This window comes from Zophobas morio, unplaced genomic scaffold, assembly GCF_036711695.1.
Source record: "Zophobas morio isolate AGI-343-1 ecotype UQ-CSIRO unplaced genomic scaffold, CSIRO_AGI_Zmor_V1 ptg000041l, whole genome shotgun sequence".
NCBI lineage: Eukaryota > Metazoa > Arthropoda > Insecta > Coleoptera > Tenebrionidae > Zophobas > Zophobas morio.
The window spans coordinates 4952366-4977603 of NW_026972146.1; the positions used below are offsets into that span (position 1 = coordinate 4952366).

The 25238-nt window shown below is 34.9% G+C and overlaps 3 protein-coding genes across 3 annotated transcripts in view; 2 read left to right on the forward strand and 1 right to left on the reverse strand.

The window, feature by feature from the left end:
* Nucleotides 1–3259, forward strand: part of LOC135140920 (T-complex protein 1 subunit delta) — a 16304-nt gene extending 13045 nt beyond the window's left edge. Inside the window, exons 7-8 of the mRNA XM_064071662.1 lie at nt 2917–3096; nt 3161–3259. Coding sequence (XP_063927732.1) covers nt 2917–3096; nt 3161–3178 — 198 coding nt within the window. The 3' untranslated portion in view covers nt 3179–3259. The remainder of the gene's footprint in view (nt 1–2916; nt 3097–3160) is intronic.
* On the reverse strand, nt 3254–18505 carry LOC135140918 (TBC1 domain family member 23). Its single transcript, XM_064071660.1, has 4 exons — nt 18184–18505; nt 17937–18045; nt 13565–14576; nt 3254–4225 (listed from the first exon to the last, which is right to left on the reverse strand). Exons 1-4 carry the CDS (start codon nt 18210–18212, stop codon nt 3378–3380), a joined length of 1998 nt encoding a protein of 665 aa, XP_063927730.1. The 5' UTR covers nt 18213–18505; the 3' UTR covers nt 3254–3377.
* Nucleotides 18506–18583: 78 nt separating this feature from the next.
* Nucleotides 18584–20899, forward strand: LOC135140919 (mitochondrial import receptor subunit TOM70). The gene is made up of 2 exons (XM_064071661.1): nt 18584–20301; nt 20358–20899. The coding sequence occupies exons 1-2, from the start codon at nt 18788–18790 to the stop codon at nt 20521–20523; spliced, it is 1680 nt and encodes a 559-aa protein (XP_063927731.1). The 5' UTR covers nt 18584–18787; the 3' UTR covers nt 20524–20899.
* Nucleotides 20900–25238: the final 4339 nt, after the last annotated feature.

Consider the following 25238-nt stretch of genomic DNA (forward strand, 5'->3'; position numbering starts at 1 on the left):
GATGAAAAATGAAGGAATTGAAAAATTAAAAACTCAAGAAATTTAAATTCAAAAATTGCAAAATCTAGAAATTGAAGAAACGAAAAAATGAAAAATCGAAAAATTGAAATTACTAAATATAAAAACTGAAAAGTTTAAAAGTTGAAAAATTTAAACTCGTTAAAAACTCAAAAAATTGCAAATCGAAAAACTGAAGGGAAAAAAATAAATTAAAGGATAGAAATATTCCAAGTAAAAAAAGCTGAAAAATTTCACAGTAAAAAAAGAAAAATTATAAAATCAAACCATTGAAAAATCGAAAAATTAAAAAAATAGAGAAAATAAGAAGCCGAAACGAAAAATTGCAAATCTAAAAATTGCAGAAAGTCGAAAAACTGAAAAATTTTAAAATGAAAACATTCTAAAATCGTAAAATTGAAAAAGTGAAGTATTTTAAAAATTATTATTATTATTATTATATGTCTATTTAAAACAAAAACTAGAAAAATTGCAAATAAAAAATTAAAAACTCGAGAAATTTTAAGTCCAAAAATTGCAAAATCTAGAAATTGAAGAAACGGAAAATCGAAAAAATAAAGAAAATCGAAACACCGAAAAATTAAAAATCGAAATAATTATTGAACCGAAAAATTGTAAAATCCAAAAATTAAAGAATCGTCAAAATTATAAAATCGTAAAATTGATTTTTTTTTAATTACAATTACATATTTAAAATGAAAACTGTGAAAATTGAAAAACTTTCAAATTTAAACTTGAAAACTCAAAAAATTGCAAATCGAAAAACTGAAGAAACAAAAAAAAATGAAAATTAAAAAATAAAGACAGTAAAGTAGTAAAAAAAAATGAGAAACCGAATCGAAAAATGAAGAATGAAAAATTAAAAATTGCAAATCGAAAAATTCAAAACTAATGAAGAAAATAAAAAGCGAAAATTTGAAAAAATAAAAAATTGAATTGAAAAATGAAAAAATTCTAAAATCGTAAAATTGAAAAAGTTAAATATTTAAAAAAAAACTGAAAACTCGAGAAATCATAAATCTAAAGATTGCAATATCTAGACATTGAAGAAACAAGAAAAATGAAAAATTGAAAAATCGCAAATCGAAAGATTGAAGAAAGGGAAAATTGAAAAAAAAATTAAAAAAAACAAAAATTATAAAATCGAAAAATTGAAAAATAAAAAAAATTAAAACTGAACAAAACTTGCAAATCAAAAAAATTGGGAAAATTGTAAAAATAAAGAAAATAAAAAAGCGAAACAAAAAATTGCAAAGCGAAAATTTGAAGTAATGAAAAATTGCAGAATGGAAAATTTGAAAAATTAAAAAATTCTAAAATCTTAAAATTGGAAAATTGAGGTATTTTAAAAATTATTATTGTATATTTAAAACAAAAACTAGAAAAATCGCAAATCAAAAATTGAAGAAATGAAAAATTAAGGAATTAAAAAACTGAAAAATTCAAAATTCAAAACTCGAGAAATTTTAAATCTGAAAATTGCGAAATCTAGACATGAAGAAACAAGAAAAATGGAAAAAAAATGAAATTAAAAAACGAAAAAATTATAAAGTCAAAACCAAAAAATTGAAAAAATGAACAAAATTAAACCGCAAGGAAAAATTGCAAATTGGAAAATTGAAGTGTGAAAATATGAAAAATTAAAAAGAAAAGTCATGAAATTGCAAATCGAAAAATTTTTTAAAATTGTAAAAATCAAGAAAAAACAAACCGAAAAGTTGCAAATTAAAAGTTTAAAGAAATGAAAAATTGAAGAATCGAAAATTTGAAAAATTAAAAATTGAAAATTGAAAAAATGAAATATGTATGTATTTAAAAAATTATTTTTGTATATTTAAAAGAAAAACTAGAGAAATTGCAAATCAAATATTAAAGAGATGAAAAATGAAGGAATTGAAAAATTAAAAACTCAAGAAATTTAAATTCAAAAATTGCAAAATCTAGAAATTGAAGAAACGAAAAAATGAAAAATCGAAAAATTGAAATTACTAAATATAAAAACTGAAAAGTTTAAAAGTTGAAAAATTTAAACTCGTTAAAAACTCAAAAAATTGCAAATCGAAAAACTGAACGGAAAAAATAAATTAAAGGATAGAAATATTCCAAGTAAAAAAAGCTGAAAAATTTCACAGTAAAAAAAAAATTATAAAATCAAACCATTGAAAAATCGAAAAATTAAAAAAATAAAGAAAATAAGAAGCCGAAACGAAAAATTGTAAATCTAAAAATTGCAGAAAGTCGAAAAACTGAAAAATTTTAAAATGAAAACATTCTAAAATCGTAAAATTGAAAAAGTGAAGTATTTTAAAAATTATTATTATTATTATTATATGTCTATTTAAAACAAAAACTAGAAAAATTGCAAATAAAAAATTAAAAACTCGACAAATTTTAAGTCCAAAAATTGCAAAATCTAGAAATTGAAGAAACGGAAAATCGAAAAAATAAAAATAATTATTGAACCGAAAAATTGGAAAATCCAAAAATTAAAGAATCGTCAAAATTATAAAATCGTAAAATTGATTTTTTTTAATTACAATTACATATTTAAAATGAAAACTCAAAAAATTGCAAATCGAAAAACTGAAGAAACAAAAAAAATGGAAAAGTTGAAGAATTGACAAATTCCAGTGAAAAAAGCTGAAAAATTTCACTTTAACAAAACGAAAAATTCTAAACTCAGACCATTGAGAAACGTAAAAATTGCAAGATCCAAAAGTTAGAAAGTCGAAAAACTGAAACAATTGTAAAACTTGTAGAAATGAAAAATGAGGAATCGAAAAATTAAAAACTGGGGAAATTTTAAAATTGCAAAATCTAGAACTTGAAGAAATAAGGAAAATGAAGTTGCAAAATTGAAAAACTAAAAAATTTGACTTGAAAAATTTATTTTTTCAGACGGTCACGGAGCTCAGAAATCGGCACGCTAAAGGCGAGACCTCAGCCGGCATCAACGTGCGCAAAGGCACCATTTCAGACATTTTGGAGGAAAATGTGGTTCAACCGCTTCTGGTTACCGTTAGCGCAATTAGTTTCGCTACAGAAACAGTGAGGTCGATACTGAAAATTGATGATATCGTAAGTGTTTTTTAATTATTATTATGTTAACCGGACGTAACCATTCGGACTTCCGTTGTTCCAGGTCAACACGATGACATAGACTCCAGTCACCAGTAACTTATTAATTTTTCTAATTGTGCACGTCGCTGTTACTAGTATTAAATAAATAACCGGCTTAGAATGAATTAATTTATTTGTAGATTAGAAAGAAAGACAAAACGATTTTTTACAAATGGCTCCTATCATAAAATATCTACAGTTTTAAACAACAATAAATATGTATCTAACTCTTTAGAAAATTACTCTTTAATTTTCAACTGCTTTAATATCTGTTCTGAAACAACCTTGGTGGCTTTATCCGCGTTGGGAATGAGAAACCTATCCATATCCGAAATGATAAGATTCTCCCCATCGGGGACGCCATACTTAAACGTAATCAGTTCGGGGTGCCTCTTCCTCGCCGTGATTTTGACAATCGCCGACAGAGGCCGCTTCACGATCACTTCCGCTATCCCCCTCCTCTCCACCATCTCCCTAAGTACGATCAACTCACTGTTCGTCACGATCAAGTGACTCTTGTACATGAACCCGTTCAACTTCACCTCCTGGCACGGAAAATGCTCGATGACGTCGGGATTCTTCAGCCAGGCCTGGATCTGCACCAGCTCGCGACTGTCCTCGTCCTCCACGTTCTCCACGTTGGTGACGTGGTCCTGGTCGTCGCTGATACTGAAAACCGGCGCCACGTTGCGATACCGCTTCCCGATCTTGTCGTTGCTGCTGACGTGGCGCTCCTGCACCGGACTGCTATTGGGGTTCACGATGTAGTCGATCAGCTTCTCCTTCACCTCGGCCGACTTGGACTTCATCGCAGCCGAGATCTTCCCGAACAGATCGGTGGACTGGCCGGACTTGACCCCTTGAGCGACCTCGTGGAAGTGCGGCGCGCACACGATGCAAGCCCGGGGGTTGTGCTCCTGGAGGTACTCGTTTACGTTGTCGGAGAAGTAGTTGTGGATGGCGATGTAGCCGCCGGTGAGGAGCGACACGTACTGGGTGTGCTTTTGGAGGAAGGAGGCGACCACCATGTGGGTGTATTGGTCTTCTTCGTTGCGACCGGAACCCAAGAAACACAAGTGTTCGCCACCTGAAACCAAAAACACGATCACGGTGACAGCAAAAAAAAATTGGTCTAAAGAGTTTAGACAGTACTTCCCTCGCTGTCGGAAACTTGACGACTGCATGCCTATTGTGTTTTTTTTCTCATTACATTTTTGTAGTAGGAATTTAAAAAAAAATTGCGATGACGTCATCAACATTTTTGCAAGGACACGTATATCAGTTGGGATAGATGTAGTGTAATACTAAGAATAAAATTATTATATTCTCAAATTTTCGGGAAAATGAATTGGGTCGTTTGAATATTGATTTGTAATAATCAATAAAATAACGAAACAATTTACTCACGTATACCTACGTATCAGAGGCAACTGAAAATCGTGTATGTATAAACCACGGCCAACTGTATATGGCCACCCCAATTCGTATAAAAAGTTGATTTTTTGACGTTTCCAAAATCGTTAATCAGGCAACGACATCTGTTGAGTACAATTATGAACTTGGTTGGCAAATAATTGTCAAAATGACGTTTTAAAATATCACGTTTTTCTGAAAGTGTAGATAATGGCACAAGAACATTAATGATATTACTCCTACTATTTAGTTTTGAAATAAGATAGATATATTTTTACAAAACGAAAATTATTTAACAAAAAGGAAGGTACATATTCATAATTTTAAAACTTTTCTGCTGGTAGGTTTGTTACAGATCGTTATTTTCTTCAACCAGTCTGTTTGTTCCAAACAAATATTATCAATAACTGGTTTCACCGTTGCTCGAATAATTATATCACAAACTCTTGATTTATGTTCCAAGCAACAAAATAATGGATTTTGGTCCAAAGAAGGATGGAGCAGATTACATATTTGTTGACATGTCTTTTTAGAGTTTAAAAACGGTGGTATTAGAAAGTTTTTTAAAAAGGGTAACATTTAGATTCAGTTATTTGAAGACAAATCGTGAAAAATATTTTAGATTCGTAATCTGCGAAAAATTATCTATAAGCCAACTATGTTCCGTTGGATCAGATCGTCTTTTAACTGTTACAGACAAAAAATTTTTGGAAATTACAAAAAAGTGTCTTCAACTAATTTTCTGAAATAGTTGAAAAATTGTTGAAAATGTCAAAAGTGCGAAAATCAGTTTTATCTTATCAAATACTAGCCCCGCCCGCCCACCCTCTATTTTCTTGGAAGGTATGTGATTTGCCAAAATCAGTATTATCTTAGCAAGTACTATTTAATTATTGTTTAATCATTTATTTTGCCATTTCAATATACAATATAGTACTTGCTAAGATAATACTGATTTTGGCAAATCACATACCTTCCAAGAAACTAGAGGGCGGGTGGGCGGGGCTAGTACTTCCTAAGATAAGACTAATGGTGGCAAATGACATATCCTACAAGGTAAGAGAGGGCGGGTGGGCGGGGCTAATATTTGCTAAGAAAAAAACTGATTTCAGTAAAAAACATCCCTAAGAAAATACAGGGTGGCTGGGTGGGGCTAATACTTGCTTAAATAAGGCAATTTTTGGCAAACGACATACTCTTTAAGAGAATGGAGGGTGAGTGGGTGGGCGGGGCTAGTATTTCATAAGGTAAATTTGCGATTAGTATTCTATAAAACTAGAAAGTCAATGTTTTCCTCTCAAATAAAGCCATTTGGAACGGTTTTAGAATTTTTTGGAAATGTTGGGAATTTTTGGACTCCTTTTCTCGCATTTCTCAGTTATTTGAAGAGAAATCGTGAAAAATATTTTAGATTCGTAATCTGCGAAAAATTATCTATAAGCCAACTATTTTCCGCTGGATCAGATCGTCTTTTAACTGTTACAGACAAAAAATTTTTGGAAATTACAAAAAATGTCTTCAACTAATTTTCTGAAATAGTTGAAAATGTCAAAAGTGCGAAAATCAGTTTTATCTTAGCAGATACTAGCCCCGCCCACCCACCCTCTATTTTCTTGGAAGGTATGTGATTTGCCAAAATCAGTATTATCTTAGCAAGTACTATTTAATTATTGTTTAATCATTTATTTTGCCATTTCAATATACAATATAGTACTTGCTAAGATAATACTGATTTTGGCAAATCACATACCTTCCAAGAAACTAGAGGGCGGGTGGGCGGGGCTAGTACTTCCTAAAATAAGACTAATGGTGGCAAATGACATATCCTACAAGGTAAGAGAGGGCGGGTGGGCGGGGCTAATATTTGCTAAGAAAAAAACTGATTTCAGTAAAAAACATCCCTAAGAAAATACAGGGTGGCTGGGTGGGGCTAATACTTGCTTAAATAAGGCAATTTTTGGCAAACGACATACTCTTTAAGAGAATGGAGGGTGAGTGGGTGGGCGGGGCTAGTATTTCATAAGGTAAATTTGCGATTAGTATTCTATAAAACTAGAAAGTCAATGTTTTCCTCTCAAATAAAGCCATTTGGAACGGTTTTAGAATTTTTTGGAAATGTTGGGAATTTTTGGACTCCTTTTCTCGCATTTCTCAGTTATTTGAAGAGAAATCGTGAAAAATATTTTAGATTCGTAATCTGCGAAAAATTATCTATAAGCCAACTATTTTCCGCTGGATCAGATCGTCTTTTAACTGTTACAGACAAAAAATTTTTGGAAATTACAAAAAATGTCTTCAACTAATTTTCTGAAATAGTTGAAAATGTCAAAAGTGCGAAAATCAGTTTTATCTTAGCAGATACTAGCCCCGCCCACCCACCCTCTATTTTCTTGGAAGGTATGTGATTTGCCAAAATCAGTATTATCTTAGCAAGTACTATTTAATTATTGTTTAATCATTTATTTTGCCATTTCAATATACAATATAGTACTTGCTAAGATAATACTGATTTTGGCAAATCACATACCTTCCAAGAAACTAGAGGGCGGGTGGGCGGGGCTAGTACTTCCTAAAATAAGACTAATGGTGGCAAATGACATATCCTACAAGGTAAGAGAGGGCGGGTGGGCGGGGCTAATATTTGCTAAGAAAAAAACTGATTTCAGTAAAAAACATCCCTAAGAAAATACAGGGTGGCTGGGTGGGGCTAATACTTGCTTAAATAAGGCAATTTTTGGCAAACGACATACTCTTTAAGAGAATGGAGGGTGAGTGGGTGGGCGGGGCTAGTATTTCATAAGGTAAATTTGCGATTAGTATTCTATAAAACTAGAAAGTCAATGTTTTCCTCTCAAATAAAGCCATTTGGAACGGTTTTAGAATTTTTTGGAAATGTTGGGAATTTTTGGACTCCTTTTCTCGCATTTCTCAGTTATTTGAAGAGAAATCGTGAAAAATATTTTAGATTCGTAATCTGCGAAAAATTATCTATAAGCCAACTATTTTCCGCTGGATCAGATCGTCTTTTAACTGTTACAGACAAAAAATTTTTGGAAATTACAAAAAATGTCTTCAACTAATTTTCTGAAATAGTTGAAAATGTCAAAAGTGCGAAAATCAGTTTTATCTTAGCAGATACTAGCCCCGCCCACCCACCCTCTATTTTCTTGGAAGGTATGTGATTTGCCAAAATCAGTATTATCTTAGCAAGTACTATTTAATTATTGTTTAATCATTTATTTTGCCATTTCAATATACAATATAGTACTTGCTAAGATAATACTGATTTTGGCAAATCACATACCTTCCAAGAAACTAGAGGGCGGGTGGGCGGGGCTAGTACTTCCTAAAATAAGACTAATGGTGGCAAATGACATATCCTACAAGGTAAGAGAGGGCGGGTGGGCGGGGCTAATATTTGCTAAGAAAAAAACTGATTTCAGTAAAAAACATCCCTAAGAAAATACAGGGTGGCTGGGTGGGGCTAATACTTGCTTAAATAAGGCAATTTTTGGCAAACGACATACTCTTTAAGAGAATGGAGGGTGAGTGGGTGGGCGGGGCTAGTATTTCATAAGGTAAATTTGCGATTAGTATTCTATAAAACTAGAAAGTCAATGTTTTCCTCTCAAATAAAGCCATTTGGAACGGTTTTAGAATTTTTTGGAAATGTTGGGAATTTTTGGACTCCTTTTCTCGCATTTCTCAGTTATTTGAAGAGAAATCGTGAAAAATATTTTAGATTCGTAATCTGCGAAAAATTATCTATAAGCCAACTATTTTCCGCTGGATCAGATCGTCTTTTAACTGTTACAGACAAAAAATTTTTGGAAATTACAAAAAATGTCTTCAACTAATTTTCTGAAATAGTTGAAAATGTCAAAAGTGCGAAAATCAGTTTTATCTTAGCAGATACTAGCCCCGCCCACCCACCCTCTATTTTCTTGGAAGGTATGTGATTTGCCAAAATCAGTATTATCTTAGCAAGTACTATTTAATTATTGTTTAATCATTTATTTTGCCATTTCAATATACAATATAGTACTTGCTAAGATAATACTGATTTTGGCAAATCACATACCTTCCAAGAAACTAGAGGGCGGGTGGGCGGGGCTAGTACTTCCTAAAATAAGACTAATGGTGGCAAATGACATATCCTACAAGGTAAGAGAGGGCGGGTGGGCGGGGCTAATATTTGCTAAGAAAAAAACTGATTTCAGTAAAAAACATCCCTAAGAAAATACAGGGTGGCTGGGTGGGGCTAATACTTGCTTAAATAAGGCAATTTTTGGCAAACGACATACTCTTTAAGAGAATGGAGGGTGAGTGGGTGGGCGGGGCTAGTATTTCATAAGGTAAATTTGCGATTAGTATTCTATAAAACTAGAAAGTCAATGTTTTCCTCTCAAATAAAGCCATTTGGAACGGTTTTAGAATTTTTTGGAAATGTTGGGAATTTTTGGACTCCTTTTCTCGCATTTCTCAGTTATTTGAAGAGAAATCGTGAAAAATATTTTAGATTCGTAATCTGCGAAAAATTATCTATAAGCCAACTATTTTCCGCTGGATCAGATCGTCTTTTAACTGTTACAGACAAAAAATTTTTGGAAATTACAAAAAAATGTCTTCAACTAATTTTCTGAAATAGTTGAAAAATAGTTGAAAATGTCAAAAGTGCGAAAATCAGTTTTATCTTAGCAGATACTAGCCCCGCCCACCCACCCTCTATTTTCTTGGAAGGTATGTGATTTGCCAAAATCAGTATTATCTTAGCAAGTACTATTTAATTATTGTTTAATCATTTATTTTGCCACTTCAATATACAATATAGTACTTGCTAAGATAATACTGATTTTGGCAAATCACATACCTTCCAAGAAACTAGAGGGCGGGTGGGCGGGGCTAGTACTTGCTAAGGTAAGACTAACGGTGGCAAATGACATATCCTACAAGGTAAGAGAGGGCGGGTGGGCGGGGCTAGTATTTGCTAACAAAAAAACTGATTTTAGTAAATAACATATCCCTAAGAAAATACAGGGTGGCTGGGTGGGGCTAGTACTTGCTTAAATAAGGCAATTTTTGGCAAACGACATACTCTTTAAGAGAATGGAGGGTAAGTGGGTGGGCGGGGCTAGTATTTCATAAGGTAAATTTGCGATTAGTATTCTATAAAACTAGAAACTCAATGTTTTTCTCTGAAATAAAGCCATTTGGAACGGTTTCAAATTTTTTGGAAATTTTGGAGATTTTTGGAGTCCTTTCCTCGCATTTCTCAGTTATTTGAAGACAAATCGTCAAAAAATATTTTATCTATAAGTCAACTACATATTTTCCGGTGGGTCAGATCGTCTTTTAACTGTTTCAGACAAAAATTTTCTGGAAATTACGAAAAATTGTTGTCACTTTTTTCGCTAATTTTCGAAAATAAATGAAAAATAGTTGAAAATGTCAAAAGTGCGAAAATCAGTTTTATCTTATCAAATACTGCTAGCACCGGTTTTCGTGGTTTCACTCAAGAGACTGCACATGCTTTAAAATTTATTGCCAGAAGTACATATTTGTGTGTTAAGTTTTTATTAGAACAAGCAGGCTTTTACTATGTTTTACGCGTTCCTTTAACGCCGATGCGGTGGAAGCAACGTTCTCACATGTGAGATTAAAAGGAGGCTCCAATGATGCAACGGATGCCAGAGCGGCAGAATATGCAATGTGTCAGATCCTCCGCTGCGGAATTGTTAAGTGATGTCACTCAAAAAATGTTGGCGTTTTTAAACTCCAAAAAGACATGTCAACAAATATGTAATCTGCTCCATCCTTCTTTGGACCAAAATCCATTATTTTGTTGTTTGGAACATAAATCAAGAGTTTGTGATGTAATTATTCGAGCAACAGTGAAACCAGTTATTGATAATATTTGTTTGGAACAAACAGACTGGTTGAAGAAAATAACGATCTGTAACAAACCTACCAGCAGAAAAGTTTTAAAATTATGAATATGTACCTTCCTTTTTGTTAAATAATTTTCGTTTTGTAAAAATATATCTATCTTATTTCAAAACTAAATAACATGAGTAATATCATTAATGTTCTTGTGCCATTATCTACACTTTCAGAAAAACGTGATATTTTAAAACGTCATTTTGACAATTATTTGCCAACCAAGTTCATAATTGTACTCAACAGATGTCGTTGCCTGATTAACGATTTTGGAAACGTCAAAGAATCAACTTTTTATACGAATTGGGATGGCCATATGTATTAATACAGTTGGCCGTGGTATAAACATTCTTAATTTAAGATGACAGGCGTAACAGCATACATGAGAGCCAAACAGAGAAACTGTAAACAAAACGACCGTCGGTTTTATTGCTTCGACTTCCGCTTATTATATAAAACATTGGGTTTTATTTTAATTCTTGACGGTGAAATTCACAATTGGTTGATTATAAACATGTCTATTTCACATTCGCGGAATCAAGTGAACGCATAAAACAAATGCAGGTCTGTAATGTTAAAGTCGATGTAAATGAACGTGCTACCCTTATGTTTCAACCGAGTTTTTCCTTTAACAAATTTTGTGTCTACCAAATTGGGTTGGTTGGGGTGTAATACTAATAATAAGTGTTGCCTTTAATTTAATCAATAAAATAAATTGACTTCATTAATTTTTTTGAACCACCTCTTAAGAAAATCTAAAAAATATGAATGGAATGATAAATCACAAGTACAAACTCATCATATTTTTTGCATTTTAGATAGGATTTATTCAGCAAAATTTAAAGGTGACGTCATCAATTTTTTTAGGAGGGATGAACAAATACATTTTGAACAAAAGTTTACCATGCTTATAATAACTTTAAAATATTCCCAAGATTTCAAAGCATTCGGTTTTGTAATTCCTGATTAAATCGATAAAATAAATTCACGCCTTCATTAATTTTTTTGAGTCACCCTGCATATGCAAATCCAAAAATATGAATGGAATGATAAATCACAAGTACAGACTCATCATATTTTGTACATTTTAGATACGATTTACTCGGCAAACTTTTGAGCTGACGTCATCAGTTTTTTGTAGAAGATAACCAAATATATTTTGACTAAAAATTTATTATGCTCTTTATAACCTTAAAACATCTGCAAGATTTCAAAGCATTCGGTTTTGTAGTTCCTGATTAAATCAATAAAATAAATTTACGCATTCATTAATTTTTTTGAGTCACCCTGTATATGCAAATCGAAAAAATTTGAATGGAATGATAAATCACAAGAAGAGACTCACCATATTTTGTACATTTTAGATAGGATTTTTTCAGCAAAATTTTGTGGTGACATCATAAATTTTTTAGGGGGGACGACCAAATACGTTTTGATCAAAAATTTACCATGCTTATGATAATTTTAAAATGTCTTCAAGATTTCGAAGCATTCGGTTTTGTAGTTCCTGAGTAAATCAGTAAAATAAATTTACGCTTTCATTTATTTTCTTGAATCACCCTGTATATGCAAATCCAAAAAATATGAATGGAGTGATAGATCACAAGTACAGACTGATCATATTTTGTACATTTTAGATATGATTTATTCGGCAAATTTTCGAGCTGACGTCATCAAATTTTTGGAGGGGATAAGCAAATATATTTTGACTAAACATTTATTATCCTCTTTATAACCTTAAAACATCTGCAAGATGTCAGAGCATTCCGTTTTGTAGTTCCTGATTAAATCAATAAAATATATTTACGCATTCATTAATTTTTTTGAGTCACCCTGTATATGCAAATCCAAAAAATATGAATGGAGTGATAAATGACAAGTACAGGCTCATCATATTTTGTACATTTTAGATATGATTTATTCGGCAAATTTTCGAGCTGACGTCATCAAATTTTTGGAGGGGATAAGCAAATATATTTTGACTAAACATTTATTATGCTCTTTATAACCTTAAAACATCTGCAAGATGTCAGAGCATTCCGTTTTGTAGTTCCTGATTAAATCAATAAAATATATTTACGCATTCACTAATTTTTTTGAGTCACTCTGTATATGCAAATCCAAAAAATATGAATGGAGTGATAAATGACAAGTACAGGCTCATCATATTTTGTACATTTTAGATATGATTTATTCGGCAAACTTTCGAGCTGACGTCATCAAGTTTTTGGAGGGGATAAGCAAATATATTTTGACTAAACATTTATTATGCTCTTTATGACCTTAAAACATCTGCAAGATTTCAGAGCATTCGGTTTTGTAGTTCCTGATTAAATCAATAAAATATATTTACGCATTCATTAATTTTTTTGAGTCACCCTGTATATGCAAATCCAAAAAATATGAATGGAGTGATAAATGACAAGTACAGGCTCATCATATTTTGTACATTTTAGATATGATTTATTCGGCAAACTTTCGAGCTGACGTCATCAAGTTTTTGGAGGGGATAAGCAAATATTTTTTGACTAAAGATTTATGATGCTCTTTATAGCCTTAAAACATCTGCAACATTTCAAAGCATTCTGGTTAGCAGATTAAAAATTAAATTTCAAAATGTTGTTTTATAATTTTGATTTTTTTTCCAAAAATCTGGACGTTTCGGGTGAAAACTCAATTCGGAGTTGTAAACTACATGTGTAGGACTATGTTATTTTATACAATTTAAAACCCATTTACTATGTACAATTTTGAAGTGACGTCATCGCATTAGTGGTGGGGATGATTAGACAAATTTTGGTTAGCGTTTTACCATCTACATGATATTCTTAATATAAGTACAAAATTTCACAACAATCGGTAGAGTACTTTCGGAGATTATCTGTCTAATAAAAATCCGGGACAACAGACGGACAGACGGACAGACGGACAGACAGACGGAAATGGGAGACCTATTTCTTCGTCTTCTAGGGGTCATGAAAGATCGAGAAAACGTAAAAGTAGAGAGTCGGCCGACGGACTCGATTACAATACTTCCTTTGCTTACACTCGGGAAGTAAAAATCTAGAAGACGTACCTGCATTCGAGTTGTGGGCCAGAGCTTGCTTTTGCGCCGACAGCAACCCCTGGACCGCCGTGCCGAAAGCACTAGGTTCCTGCAGCATGAGGTTGCAATCCAAGTGGAACGCCGTGGGCAAGTGCCCCGCGTTGTACTGCTCCACGGGCCGGCAGTCCACCAGGAAAAACCTCACGGCGTCGATGTTGCCCGTCTCGTTCCGATTTTCCACCAGCTCGCTCACCGACACCGGCAGACACAGCGCCTGCGACACCAGCGCCGACTCCTCCCCTTTTCCGTTGTACAGATTCTGCATGAGGTCCGTCCGGAAGCTCACCGGCGTCTTCATCGCGTAATACTGAGCCAGCGAACAAAAATCCCCCACGTCCTCCGCCTCCAACGCGCATGGCATGTTCGCTAAATTCGAGACGATGACCTCCCGAGATTCGCTCTTCATGGAGATGATCTGCTCCCTTGCGTTGATCACCATGATCAACGACAGGAAAAAAATGAAGAAGGGGTCCGACTGCTGGAAGTAGTAGTCCCACATGTTGATGACCACCTGGAGGCTGCAGGTGGCGGCGAACAGCGACTGGAACCACGACAGGCAGTACCTGTCGGGGGTGATGCGCTTGGTGTCTAGAAATGAACACAGCTCGGGGTCGTGGTAGAGCAGCAGGAGGCGCAGGATGTGGAAGGCGTTGCCGTCGGTGTGGCAGCTCTGGGGGACGTAGGTGTCGCGGATGGCCTCGAAGAGGTTGTAGGTGGTGGAGCGGGGCACTTTGAGGGTGAGCAGGGGGAGAAGGAGCTCGATCCAGCCATTGTTCTTTTCGTAGTTGAGGTTGCGGCTCTTACAGTAAAAGGTTAAAATTGATTCTAGGTCAGAGACCACGGAGAGTTTGTCGTCTTCGTCGTTTCCTAGTTTCGATACGAAGGCTGTGCAGTCTTCTCTTAGCACCGATTGGTTAGGCAGGTCGTAGATTTCGTTGAAGTGGTCGAGTTGGTTGCCTTTGTCTCGGACGTCTAGGCATATCTGGAAGGAGTTTTCGTCAAAATGATAAACGTATACTTTCCCACCCTAAAACTGATGACGTCAGCGCAACATTTATCAAGCAACATTTTCCAAAAAATCGCTGCGAAATGCGAATTTTATAAAAATTTTCAAATATTTCGATAATTCAACCGTTCAATTGAGTTCTAGAGCTCGAAATCTACAAGAAAATCTATTTAGTTGAGTTTCGAAAATGTCAAAATTTTGGCGAAATTTGAAGAAGGGGGGACCGTTTAAAAATTTCAATTTTCAAAAAGTTGTCTAAAAATTATGAAAAAATTCAGGGACGTAGATCTCGACACGCTGATTCCAAAAATATAGCTTGTTGATAGGCAGGAAGCAACATTTTCGAAAAAATCCCTGCGAAATGCGAATTTTTTAAAATTTCAATTATTTCGATATTTCAACGGTCGATTCTGGAAAAACGGTTGCAGCTATCAAAAAACCGAGGCCGGATTTGAGTTCTAGAGCTCGAAATCTACAAGAAAATCTATTTAGTTGAGTTTCGAAAATGTCAACATTTTTGCGAAATTTGAGGAAGGGGGGACCGTTAAAAAATTTCAATTTTCAAAAAGTTGTCTAAAAATTATGAAAAAATTCAGGGACGTAGATCTCGACACGCTGATTCCAAAAATATAGCATGTTGATAGGCACGAAGAAATATTTTCGAAAAAATCGCTGCGAAATGCGAATTTTTTAAAATTTTTCAAATATTTCGATATTTCAACGGTCGATTCTGGAAAAACGGTTGCAGCTATCAAAAAACCGAGGTCGCATTTGAGTTCTAGAGCTCGAAATCTACAAGAAAATCTATTTAGTTGAGTTTCGAAAACGTCAAAATTTTTGCGAAATTTGTTAAAAAATTTCAATTTTCAAAAAGTTGTCTAAAAATTATGAAAAAATTCAGGGACGTAGATCTCGACACGCTGATTCCAAAAATATAGCATGTTGATAGGCACGAAGCAACATTTTCGAAAAAATCGCTGCGAAATGCGAATTTTTATAAAATTTCAATTATTTCGATATTTCAACGGTCGATTCTGGAAAAACGGTTGCAACTATCAAAAAACCGAGGCGGATTTGAGTTCTAGAGCTCGAATTCTACAAGAAAATCTATTTAGTTGAGTTTCGAAAATGTCAAAATTTTTGCGAAATTTGAAAAAGGGGGACCGTTAAAAAATTTCAATTTTCAAAAAGTTGTCTAAAAATTATGAAAAAATTCAGAGACGTAGATCTCGACACGCTGATTCCAAAAATATAGCATGTTGATAGGCAGGAAGCAACATTTTCGAAAAAATCGCTGCGAAATGCGAATTTTTTAAAATTTCAATTATTTCGATTTTTCAACGGTCGATTCTGGAAAAACGGTTGCACCTATCAAAAAACCGAGGCCGGATTTGAGTTCTGGAGCTCGAAATCTACAAGAAAATCTATTTAGTTGAGTTTCGAAAATGTCAAAATTTTTGCGAAATTTGAAGAAGGGGGGACCGTTAAAAAATTTCAATTTTCAAAAAGTCGTCTAAAAATTATGAAAAAATTCAGGGACGTAGATCTCGACACGCTGATTCCAAAAATATAGCATGTTGATAGGCACGAAGCAACATTTTCGAAAAAATCGCTGCGAAATGCGAATTTTTAAAAATTTTTCAAATATTTCGATATTTCAACGGTCGATTCTGGAAAAACGGTTGCAACTATCAAAAAACCGAGGCCGGATTTGAGTTCTTGAGCTCGAATTCCACAAGAAAATCTATTTAGTTGAGTTTCGAAAATGTCAAAATTTTTGCGAAATTTGAAGAAGGGGGGACCGTTAAAAAATTTCAATTTTCAAAAAGTCGTCTAAAAATTATGAAAAAATTCAGGGACGTAGATCTCGACACGCTGATTCCAAAAATATAGCATGTTGATAGGCACGAAGCAACATTTTCGAAAAAATCGCTGCGAAATGCGAATTTTTAAAAATTTTTCAAATATTTCGATATTTCAACGGTCGATTCTGGAAAAACGGTTGCAACTATCAAAAAACCGAGGCCGGATTTGAGTTCTTGAGCTCGAATTCCACAAGAAAATCTATTTAGTTGAGTTTCGAAAATGTCAAAATTTTTGCGAAATTTGAAGAAGGGGGGACCGTTAAAAAATTTCAATTTTCAAAAAGTTGTCTGAAAATTATGAAAAAATTCAGGGACGTAGATCTCGACACGCTGATTCCAAAAATATAGCATGTTGATAGGCACGAAGCAACATTTTCGAAAAAATCGCTGCGAAATGCGAATTTTTTTAAATTTCAAATATTTCGACATTTCAACGGTCGATTCTGGAAAAACGGTTGCAGCTATCAAGAAACCGAGGCCGGATTTGAGTTCTAGAGCTCGAAATCTACAAGAAAGTCTATTTAGTTGAGTTTCGAAAATGTCAAAATTTTTGCGAAATTTGAAGGGGGGACCGTTAAAAAATTTCAATTTTCAAAAAGTTCTCTAAAAATTATGAAAAAATTCGGGGACGTAGATCTCGACATGCTGATTCCAAAAATATAGCATGTTGATAGGCAGGAAGCAACATTTTCGAAAAAATCGCTGCGAAATGCGAATTTTTTAAAATTTTTCAAATACATATTTCGATATTTCAACGGTCGATTCTGGAAAAACGGTTGCAGCTATCAAAAAACCGAGGCTGGATTTGAGTTCTAGAGCTCGAAATCCACAAGAAAATCCATTTAGTTGAATTTCGAAAATGTCAAAATTTTTGCGAAAAAATTTCAATTTTAAAAAAGGGCAGGGGAAGTTCGGTCGAAATAATCTTCGACCAATTTTTGTTCACTAACATCTGTATTTATTTTCAAGATAAATTAATAATTAAGGAATTGATGGATCTTTAATATTTGCAGAGTTTGACTTTAATGTCTCCTTGGTTGTGCACAATATATAAAAAATAGGAATTACATATAACAAACGAATAAATTAAAACAGACTTTCTCATTTAAAATTCCGAAGTTTTAATGAACTTATACATGCTTCAGTTATTATTCCTAGAAAGTATTAAACATAAAGACCTCTATATTTTTCAAATAACAATAAAAGTTATCTCCAATACTGATAAATCCAAATGCCGCCAATATTAATAAGCTATGCATAGCTGATATCTCTTATCAATATGTACACGTTTTGTGTTTGTTTACACTTCAATTCTTCGTACCTGAGTCATAGCACTATAATTTCAACTATCTGAATAAAAACGCGTTACTACTCCAACCCCTCCCCGGACGTTCAAACTAAATTAAGGAAATTTCCCAAACGACCGACAAACGTAAACAAATCCTAAAACACTATTTTTTATGCTCCTCACCTGCCAGACTTCAGACCTCAAATTATCCGGCAACGGCTTTCCCTTACATATGCAATAAATATCACTAACGGAGCACTCTTCCAACAACGCATTTTCCAAGTCAGCCACCCTGTCAACACAAAAACACAGTAAAAAATTAAGTAAATAAACGACTCTGCCACTTTGCATACAACGACACGTTTGCTCCCATATATGCGTAAAAATAGACGTTAGATAACCGAAACGTGGCCAATTCCGCACTACTTACCAACCATTGTCGTCGTCAATGCTTGCCATTTTCACATATTAAAAAGAAAACCGACAGAAATTTCGGAAAATACTGCATACAACGTGTCAGAACTGACATCCGAAACAGGTGACCGAAAGTGACACATTTGACACAATTCTGCGCCGATAATGCAGACAACTGCGGATAATTCCATCGATTTTGGACGAAGCCCAAAACGCATTCCGGCGATTAACTATTAAAAAAGCCAACAAAAATTTTATTCCCGATTAAACCGTCGATTCGGACTAAATTAAGGAGAATTGCTTCCAGAAACGAACGATAATAATGGTCACGTGACCCAACTGTTAACACGTAATAATATTAATCGCTTATAAAAAAAAAGTACAACTGAAGATGATTAGTTGTGATAATTTGATAAATAAACAAACAAACAGTCTAATCGTGTTTTGTGAATAAATTAATACAGAGAATGATAATAGTGGAATTTAAAACGTAGTTGGCGCTAGTCGCTTGTCAAATGTGTCGGCTGTCAAACCGGTTACATAACCTCACTCCGATAAATAACCAATAAAGATAAGAAATCGCGTGTGGTATCTCAAAATAGCAGTCGCAGTGTCGCTAAATGGCCTCTTCTAACACCGGTTCCGGCTCTTCGTTCCCCAAATGGCAGATCGCGTTAGGTTTAGGGGCCGTGAGTGCCGTGGGTCTCAGCTACTGGTACTTGCGGACGACCAAGAAGCCCCAATTGAAAGACACAAGCGACACCATTTCCATCGACGAGTCCGTCAAGGAGCCCGCCAAGGAGCTGTCCCCCTTGGAGCGCGCCCAGCAGTACAAAACCGAAGGAAATGACATGTTCAAACGCGGCAAGTTCGACGAAGCCATCAACTGCTACAACAAAGCGATCGAGACGTGTCCAACGGAGTTCAAAACCGAGCTCGCCACATACTACCAAAACCGCGCTGCCGCTTACGAGAACCTGAAAAAGTGGAGCAGCGTCATCTCAGACTGCACGAAAGCCATCGAATTGAATTCGAAATACGAGAAGGCGCTGATGCGGCGGGCCAAAGCCGAGGAAGTGGTCAAAGACTGGGAGAATTGTTTGGATGACGTGACGTGCGTCTGCTTACTGCAACAGTTCCAGAACCAAACGGCGTTGTTGATGGCCGATCGAGTGCTGAAGGAGCTGGGGAAGAAGCACGCTCAGGAAGCGATGCGCAGCCGGAAGCCGGTCATTCCCTCGAAGACTTTCATCAAAACGTACTTCGCGTCGTTCTCTGAGGACGTCGTGTTCAAGAAGCTGCGGGAAGTGGGGGATCCGTTGGGGCAAGGGGAGTTGACGGGGTTCCTGAAGGCGAAGTTGGCCTTCGCTACGGAGAAGTTCGACGAAATCATTCCGGCCTGCACTGAAGAGATCAATTTGAGCGAGAGCGAGTCGCCGTATAAAGTCGAAGCCCTGTCTCTTCGGGCGTCGTTCTACTTTTTGACGGGGTGTATGGATAAAGCGCTCGACGACTTAAGCACGATTATCAACACGGAGAACTGCGACGCGAAGATTAAAGTGAATTCGTTGATTAAGAGGGCGTCGATTTATATGCAGAACGAAAAACTCACAGAGTGCCTTCAAGATTTCGACAAAGCGGCTGAAATTGGGGCCGACGTGTCGGATGTCTTCCACCACAGGGGGCAAGTTAAATTGTTGATGGAGAAGACGGATGAAGCGATTGTCGATTTTAAAAAGGCCGTGGATATAAATCCTAATTTTTCCGTAGCCTATGTACAGAAGTGTTATTCAGACTACAGGCACGCCATGCAGGTGCAGGACGTGCCACTGCTTATGGAAAGTCTGGCCAATTTCCGCAAAGGTATCGAGAAATTCCCCACTTGTGTAGAAACGTACGTCCTCTACGCACAAGTTTTGACTGAAAAACAAGATTATCTTGAAGCTGAAGAGTTGTACAAGAAAGCTATAGACATCGATCCTCGTAACGCCTCAATCCATGTGCACAGAGGGTTGCTGAGGCTTCAGTGGAAAGGCGAAATCGAACAAGCCGTCGAAATGATGAAAGAAGCAATTAAAATTGACGACAAGTGCGAATTTGCTTATGAAACCCTTGGAACCGTGGAGGTGCAGAGGTATTTTCGCTTTTGATGTACAATCAAAACCATGATTATCGTTTTTTAATTTCCAGGGGTAACCTAGTGGTCGCTATTGACCTATTCAATAAAGCCATCGCCCTCGCTCGGTCTGAAATGGAACTCACTCACTTATTCTCGCTTAGGGATGCCGCTACTTCTCAGTTAAAAGTAACGACACGTTTAGGAATCGATTCACAACATATGAGCAGTAAATCGTAATTTTTTTTAAGTGTTTTTTATTACCGCACCTACAAGTCATAAGCTTTTTTCAGTCGCTTGAAAAATTCTTGTAAAAGGTTTGTCGCTTGTGGGTCGTTGTTAGTTTTGTGTTGGATTAAATTGTTGTGTACTTTTTCTTAAATTTGTTTAGTGTAAATACGGCATTCCAGAGAGTTATCCAAAAATTTTTAGTGTTTTTCAACAGACTGGTGCTTAATAAATATTTGTAAGCGGTTGGTGGTTTGTTTTGATTTGTGGCGCGTGATTGTGACGCAAGTCACGTGCGAGTTTGAACCAATGACGGTGGATACATATCGCTGCGAAAAGTGTATTGTGGGTTGCCTAACTGTTCGTCCAAATATATTTTTTTGAATGAGTATTTTTTTATTTCGTCTGCTTAGCATATCGACGACACAGAAGTGACACATGTTAAATGTATAAACACATCATGAAATTTGATATATGCTAATTAAATTACATAATTTATGGAGTACTGGTGGTAGTTTATTGAAATTAATTTACTCATTATTATGAAAATGAACGTGGTTTTTCCGCAAATCGTGCAATGAGTATTTGTTTACAAAAATTGAAAAACCCAGCAAATCCAGTCACATTTTAATTTGATGACTCAGTGCATGTATTAAATAAATAAAATAACTATTTATGTGTATGTGACTATCAACTGTGTATTTTGACAAGTAAGGTGCATTTTTATATCTATACTAGACAATTGTAATTTGTACATTTTTTTATGCATAAATTAAAAAATATCTAGTGTATTATTGTTAGAGTCATTGGCGACACTGAAATGTTGCCACCAAAACGTCAAATAACTTTCAAAATTCAAACTAACGAGACAAGCAGGGACGGACGGGCTCATCTGGAATCGGGAATTTTCCAAAACGTCGGTGCTCGAATCCAAATTACACATTCTTATTATTTAATTACTTTAAAACAAGACAAAGAATCCCCGAGATTTTTTCAAACTACTTCAAAAACAAAACACAAGGGTTCCTCGAGATTTTTTTTAAACTATGTACCTACCTCAAAAATAAAATCTAAAGGGTCCCCGAGATTCTTTCAAATTAATCCCAAAACAAGACTCACAGGAGGTTCCCAAGATTCTTTCAAACTACTTCAAAAATAAAACACGGTTGGTCCCCAAGATTGCTTCAATTACGTACTTCAAAAACAAAACAAAAGGAGTCCTCGAGATTCTTTCAAATTATTTCAGAAACAAAACACAAGGGGCCGCCAAGATTCTTTCAAATTATATACTTCAAATACAAAACAAAAAGGGTCTCCAGGATCCCTGGAACTATTTCAAAAACCAAACACAAGGGATCCCCCCAGATTCTTTCAAATAATGTACTTCAAAAACCAGATAGAGGGAGTCCCCAAAATTCTTTTAAACTACTTGAGATACAAAACACAAGGGATCCCCAAGATTCTTTCAAATTACTTCAAAATCAAAAGTGGTCCCTGATATTCTTTCAAATTACTTCAAAAACTAAAAACTCCGAAATTGTTTTTAACAACTTAAAAAAAACACGAGTCCCCGAGATTCTTTCAAATTAGTTCTGAAACAAGGCCCACGGGGATTTTTCAAGATTTTTTCAAACTACTTCAAAAACAAAACAAAATAAGATTCTTTCGAATTACTTCAAAAACTAAACACAAGGAGGTGTCGACATTCGTTCAGACCACTTCAAAAACCAGACACAAGTGGTCCTCGAGATTCTTTCAAACTACTTCAAAAACACAACAAAAAGAATCTCCAGGATCCCTGAAACTATTTCAAAAACCAAAAACAAGGAATCCCCCCAGATACTTTCAAACTATGTACTTCAAAAACCAGACACAGGGAGTCCCCAAGATTCTTTTAAACTGCTTGAAAAATAAAACACAAGAGATCCCCAAGATTCTTTCAAATTACTTCAAAAACAAAAGAAAAGGGGTCACCGAGATTCTTTCAAACTACATACTTCAAAATCAAAAGTGGTCCCCGAAATTCTTTCAAACTACTTCTAAATCCAGACACAGGGGGCTCCCGAGATTTTTTTAAACAACTTAAATAAAACACAAATGATCCCCGAGATTCTTTTAAATTAGTTCCAAAACAAGGCCCTCAGGGATTTCCCAAGATTCTTTCAAACTACTTCAAAAATAAAACACAAGGAGCTCTCCAAGATTCTTTCAGATTACTTCAAATACAAAACAAAAAGGATCCCCAGGATCCTTGAAAAAGGAGACACAAGGAGTTTCCCAGATTCTTTCAAACTACCTCAAAAACCAGACACAGGGAGTCCCCAAGATTCTTTTAAACTTGTACTTGAAAACAAAACACAAGGGGCCACCGAGATTCTTTCAAACTGCTTCAAAATCAAAAGTGGGCCCCCAAATTCTTTCAAACTACTTCTAAAACCAGACACAGGGGACTCCCGAGATTTTTTTAATCAAATTAAAAAAAAAACACAAATGATCCTCGAGATTCTTTCAAATTAGTTCAAAAATAAGGCCCACAGGGGTTTCTCAAGATTCTTTCAAAGTACTTCAAATATGAAACAAAATGAGAGTTTTTCAAATTACTTCAAAAAGAAAATACCAGAGGCCTCCACGATTTTTTCAAAGTATTTCAAAAACAAAACAAAAATGTTCCTCGAGATCCTTCAAACTATTTCAAAAACCAGACACAAGAGTTCCCCAAATTCTTTCAAATTACTTGAAAACCAAAACACAAGGGATCTTCAAGATCTTTTGAAACTATTCAAAAACAAAACACAAGGGGCTCCCAAGATTCTATCAAACCACTTCAAAAACAAAACAAAACGGGACCACGAAATTCTTTCAAACTACTTCAAAAACAAAGTGGTCCCCGAAATTCTTTCAAATTAGTTCGAAAACAAGACCCACAGGAGTTTCCCAAGATTCTTTCAAATTACTTCAAATACAAAACAAAAAGGATCTCCAGGATCCTTGAAAAACGAAACAAGGGGTTCTCCAGATTCTTTCAAATTACTTCAAAAACCAGACACAGAGAGTCCCCAAAATTCTTTTAAACTGGTACTTGAAAAACAAAACACAAGGGATCCCAAAGATTCTTTCAAATTATTTAAAAAAAAAACAAAAGGGGTCACCGAGATTCTTTCAAAGTACTTCAAAATCAAAAGTGGTCTGCGAAATTCTTTCAAGTTACTTCTAAAACCAAACACAGGGGGCTCTCGAGATTTTTTCAAATTAGTTCAAAATTGTTTTTGAACTAATTTGAAAGAATATCTTTGAAATTTGTGTTTATTTCATTGAGAAACCCTTGTGGCCCACAGGGGTTTCTCAAAATTCTTTCAAAGTACTTCAGAAATAAAACAAAATGAGATTTCTTCAAATTACTTCAAAAACAAAATACAAGAGGCCTCCAAGATTCTTTCAAATTACTTCAAAAACAAAACAAAAATATTCCCCGAGATTCTTCAAACTATTTAAAAACCAGACACGAGGGGCCCCCAAGATTCGTCCAAGTTACTTCAAAAACCAAAGGAATCCCCGAAATTCTTTCAAACTACTTCAAAAACCAGACACCAGAGTCCCCCAAGTTCTTTCAGACTATGTACTTCAAAAACCAGACACAGAGTTTCCCCAGATTCTTTCAAATTACTTGAAAACCAAAACACAAGGGATCTTCAAGATTCTATCAAATCACTCCGAAAACAAAATTAGATTCTTTCAAATTACATACTTCAAAAACAAAAGGTGTATCGATAAGAACTAGCAAAATACCAGAAAAAATACTCAGATTTGTAAAAAATAATCAAAAATATCTGCAACAAATACTTTTTTGTTATTTATTCTTATATTTTTTTATTATTCTTTTCTGAAATTTAAAGGTTACAAATGGAACTTGAAATGGAACAAATTTTTGCAGAGAGTGCCATCCTGTTGAATTCCAGAGCAGACAATTAACACCCGTTAAATCTTAAAATTAATACTTAGCCCACCACAAGAAATTAAATGACGACATTTTTACACATTTTGGATTTCAGTGTATTCGTTTTATTGAATAATAGTATATTATTACGTTTTATCGACGACTGTAACGCTTCTGAGGAAGATCTGCAGGTGGACTCCCCTGAGGAAGGCGATGTCCAAATTCTTGTAAAAGAAAAACTCCACCCACCTGTATTTCATTGGCTTGTTGTATGTACTACGAGATGAAAATTGAATTATATTTAGTCAAGTGATCCAATTTACACTTTCAAAAATTCAAAGTGGCCCCACCCACCCACCCGATTTTCTTTTTGGTACCACGTTTTATTGAATGAAAAGTGTATTTCTTCGTGTAGTCGAATGTCAAAGTGGCATCAGGTAAACAATCTTCATAAAGAAAGTGTTAGACCTGGATCCTCTGACGACGATGTCCAAATTCTTAAAAGTCATAAATAGGCAACCAACATTACAGGTTCCGAGCATTGGTAGCTCAGTTGTTTATTATTTTCGCATTTCTCGGTGATGCAGATATTGGAATTTATGACTATTTCTTTTTTAATCTATAATTAGGCAACCAACTAAACACCCCCAATTAATAAAATCCGTAAAACATATTTAATAACGATATTATTGAAGAGTCATAGATAAAATAGTCATAAGCTAAAAATGTGAATGGATTACAAAGTTTTAAATTAAGGACTCAGAAAGACTAACAAAACAAAGAGAAAAAGTAT

Bases quoted from the DNA above. Each gene is read 5' to 3' on its own strand.
- LOC135140919 (XM_064071661.1), top strand. From the start codon at position 18,788: ATGGCCTCTTCTAACACCGGTTCCGGCTCTTCGTTCCCCAAATGGCAG. The intron at 20,302-20,357 runs GTATTTTCGCTT...TTTAATTTCCAG, and splicing joins GGAACCGTGGAGGTGCAGAG to GGGTAACCTAGTGGTCGCTA.
- LOC135140918 (XM_064071660.1), bottom strand. From the start codon at position 18,212: ATGGCAAGCATTGACGACGACAATGGTTG. The intron at 18,046-18,183 runs GTAAGTAGTGCG...TTGTGTTGACAG, and splicing joins ATTGACGACGACAATGGTTG to GGTGGCTGACTTGGAAAATG. The intron at 4,226-13,564 runs GTACGTCTTCTA...TTTTGGTTTCAG, and splicing joins GGCCCACAACTCGAATGCAG to GTGGCGAACACTTGTGTTTC.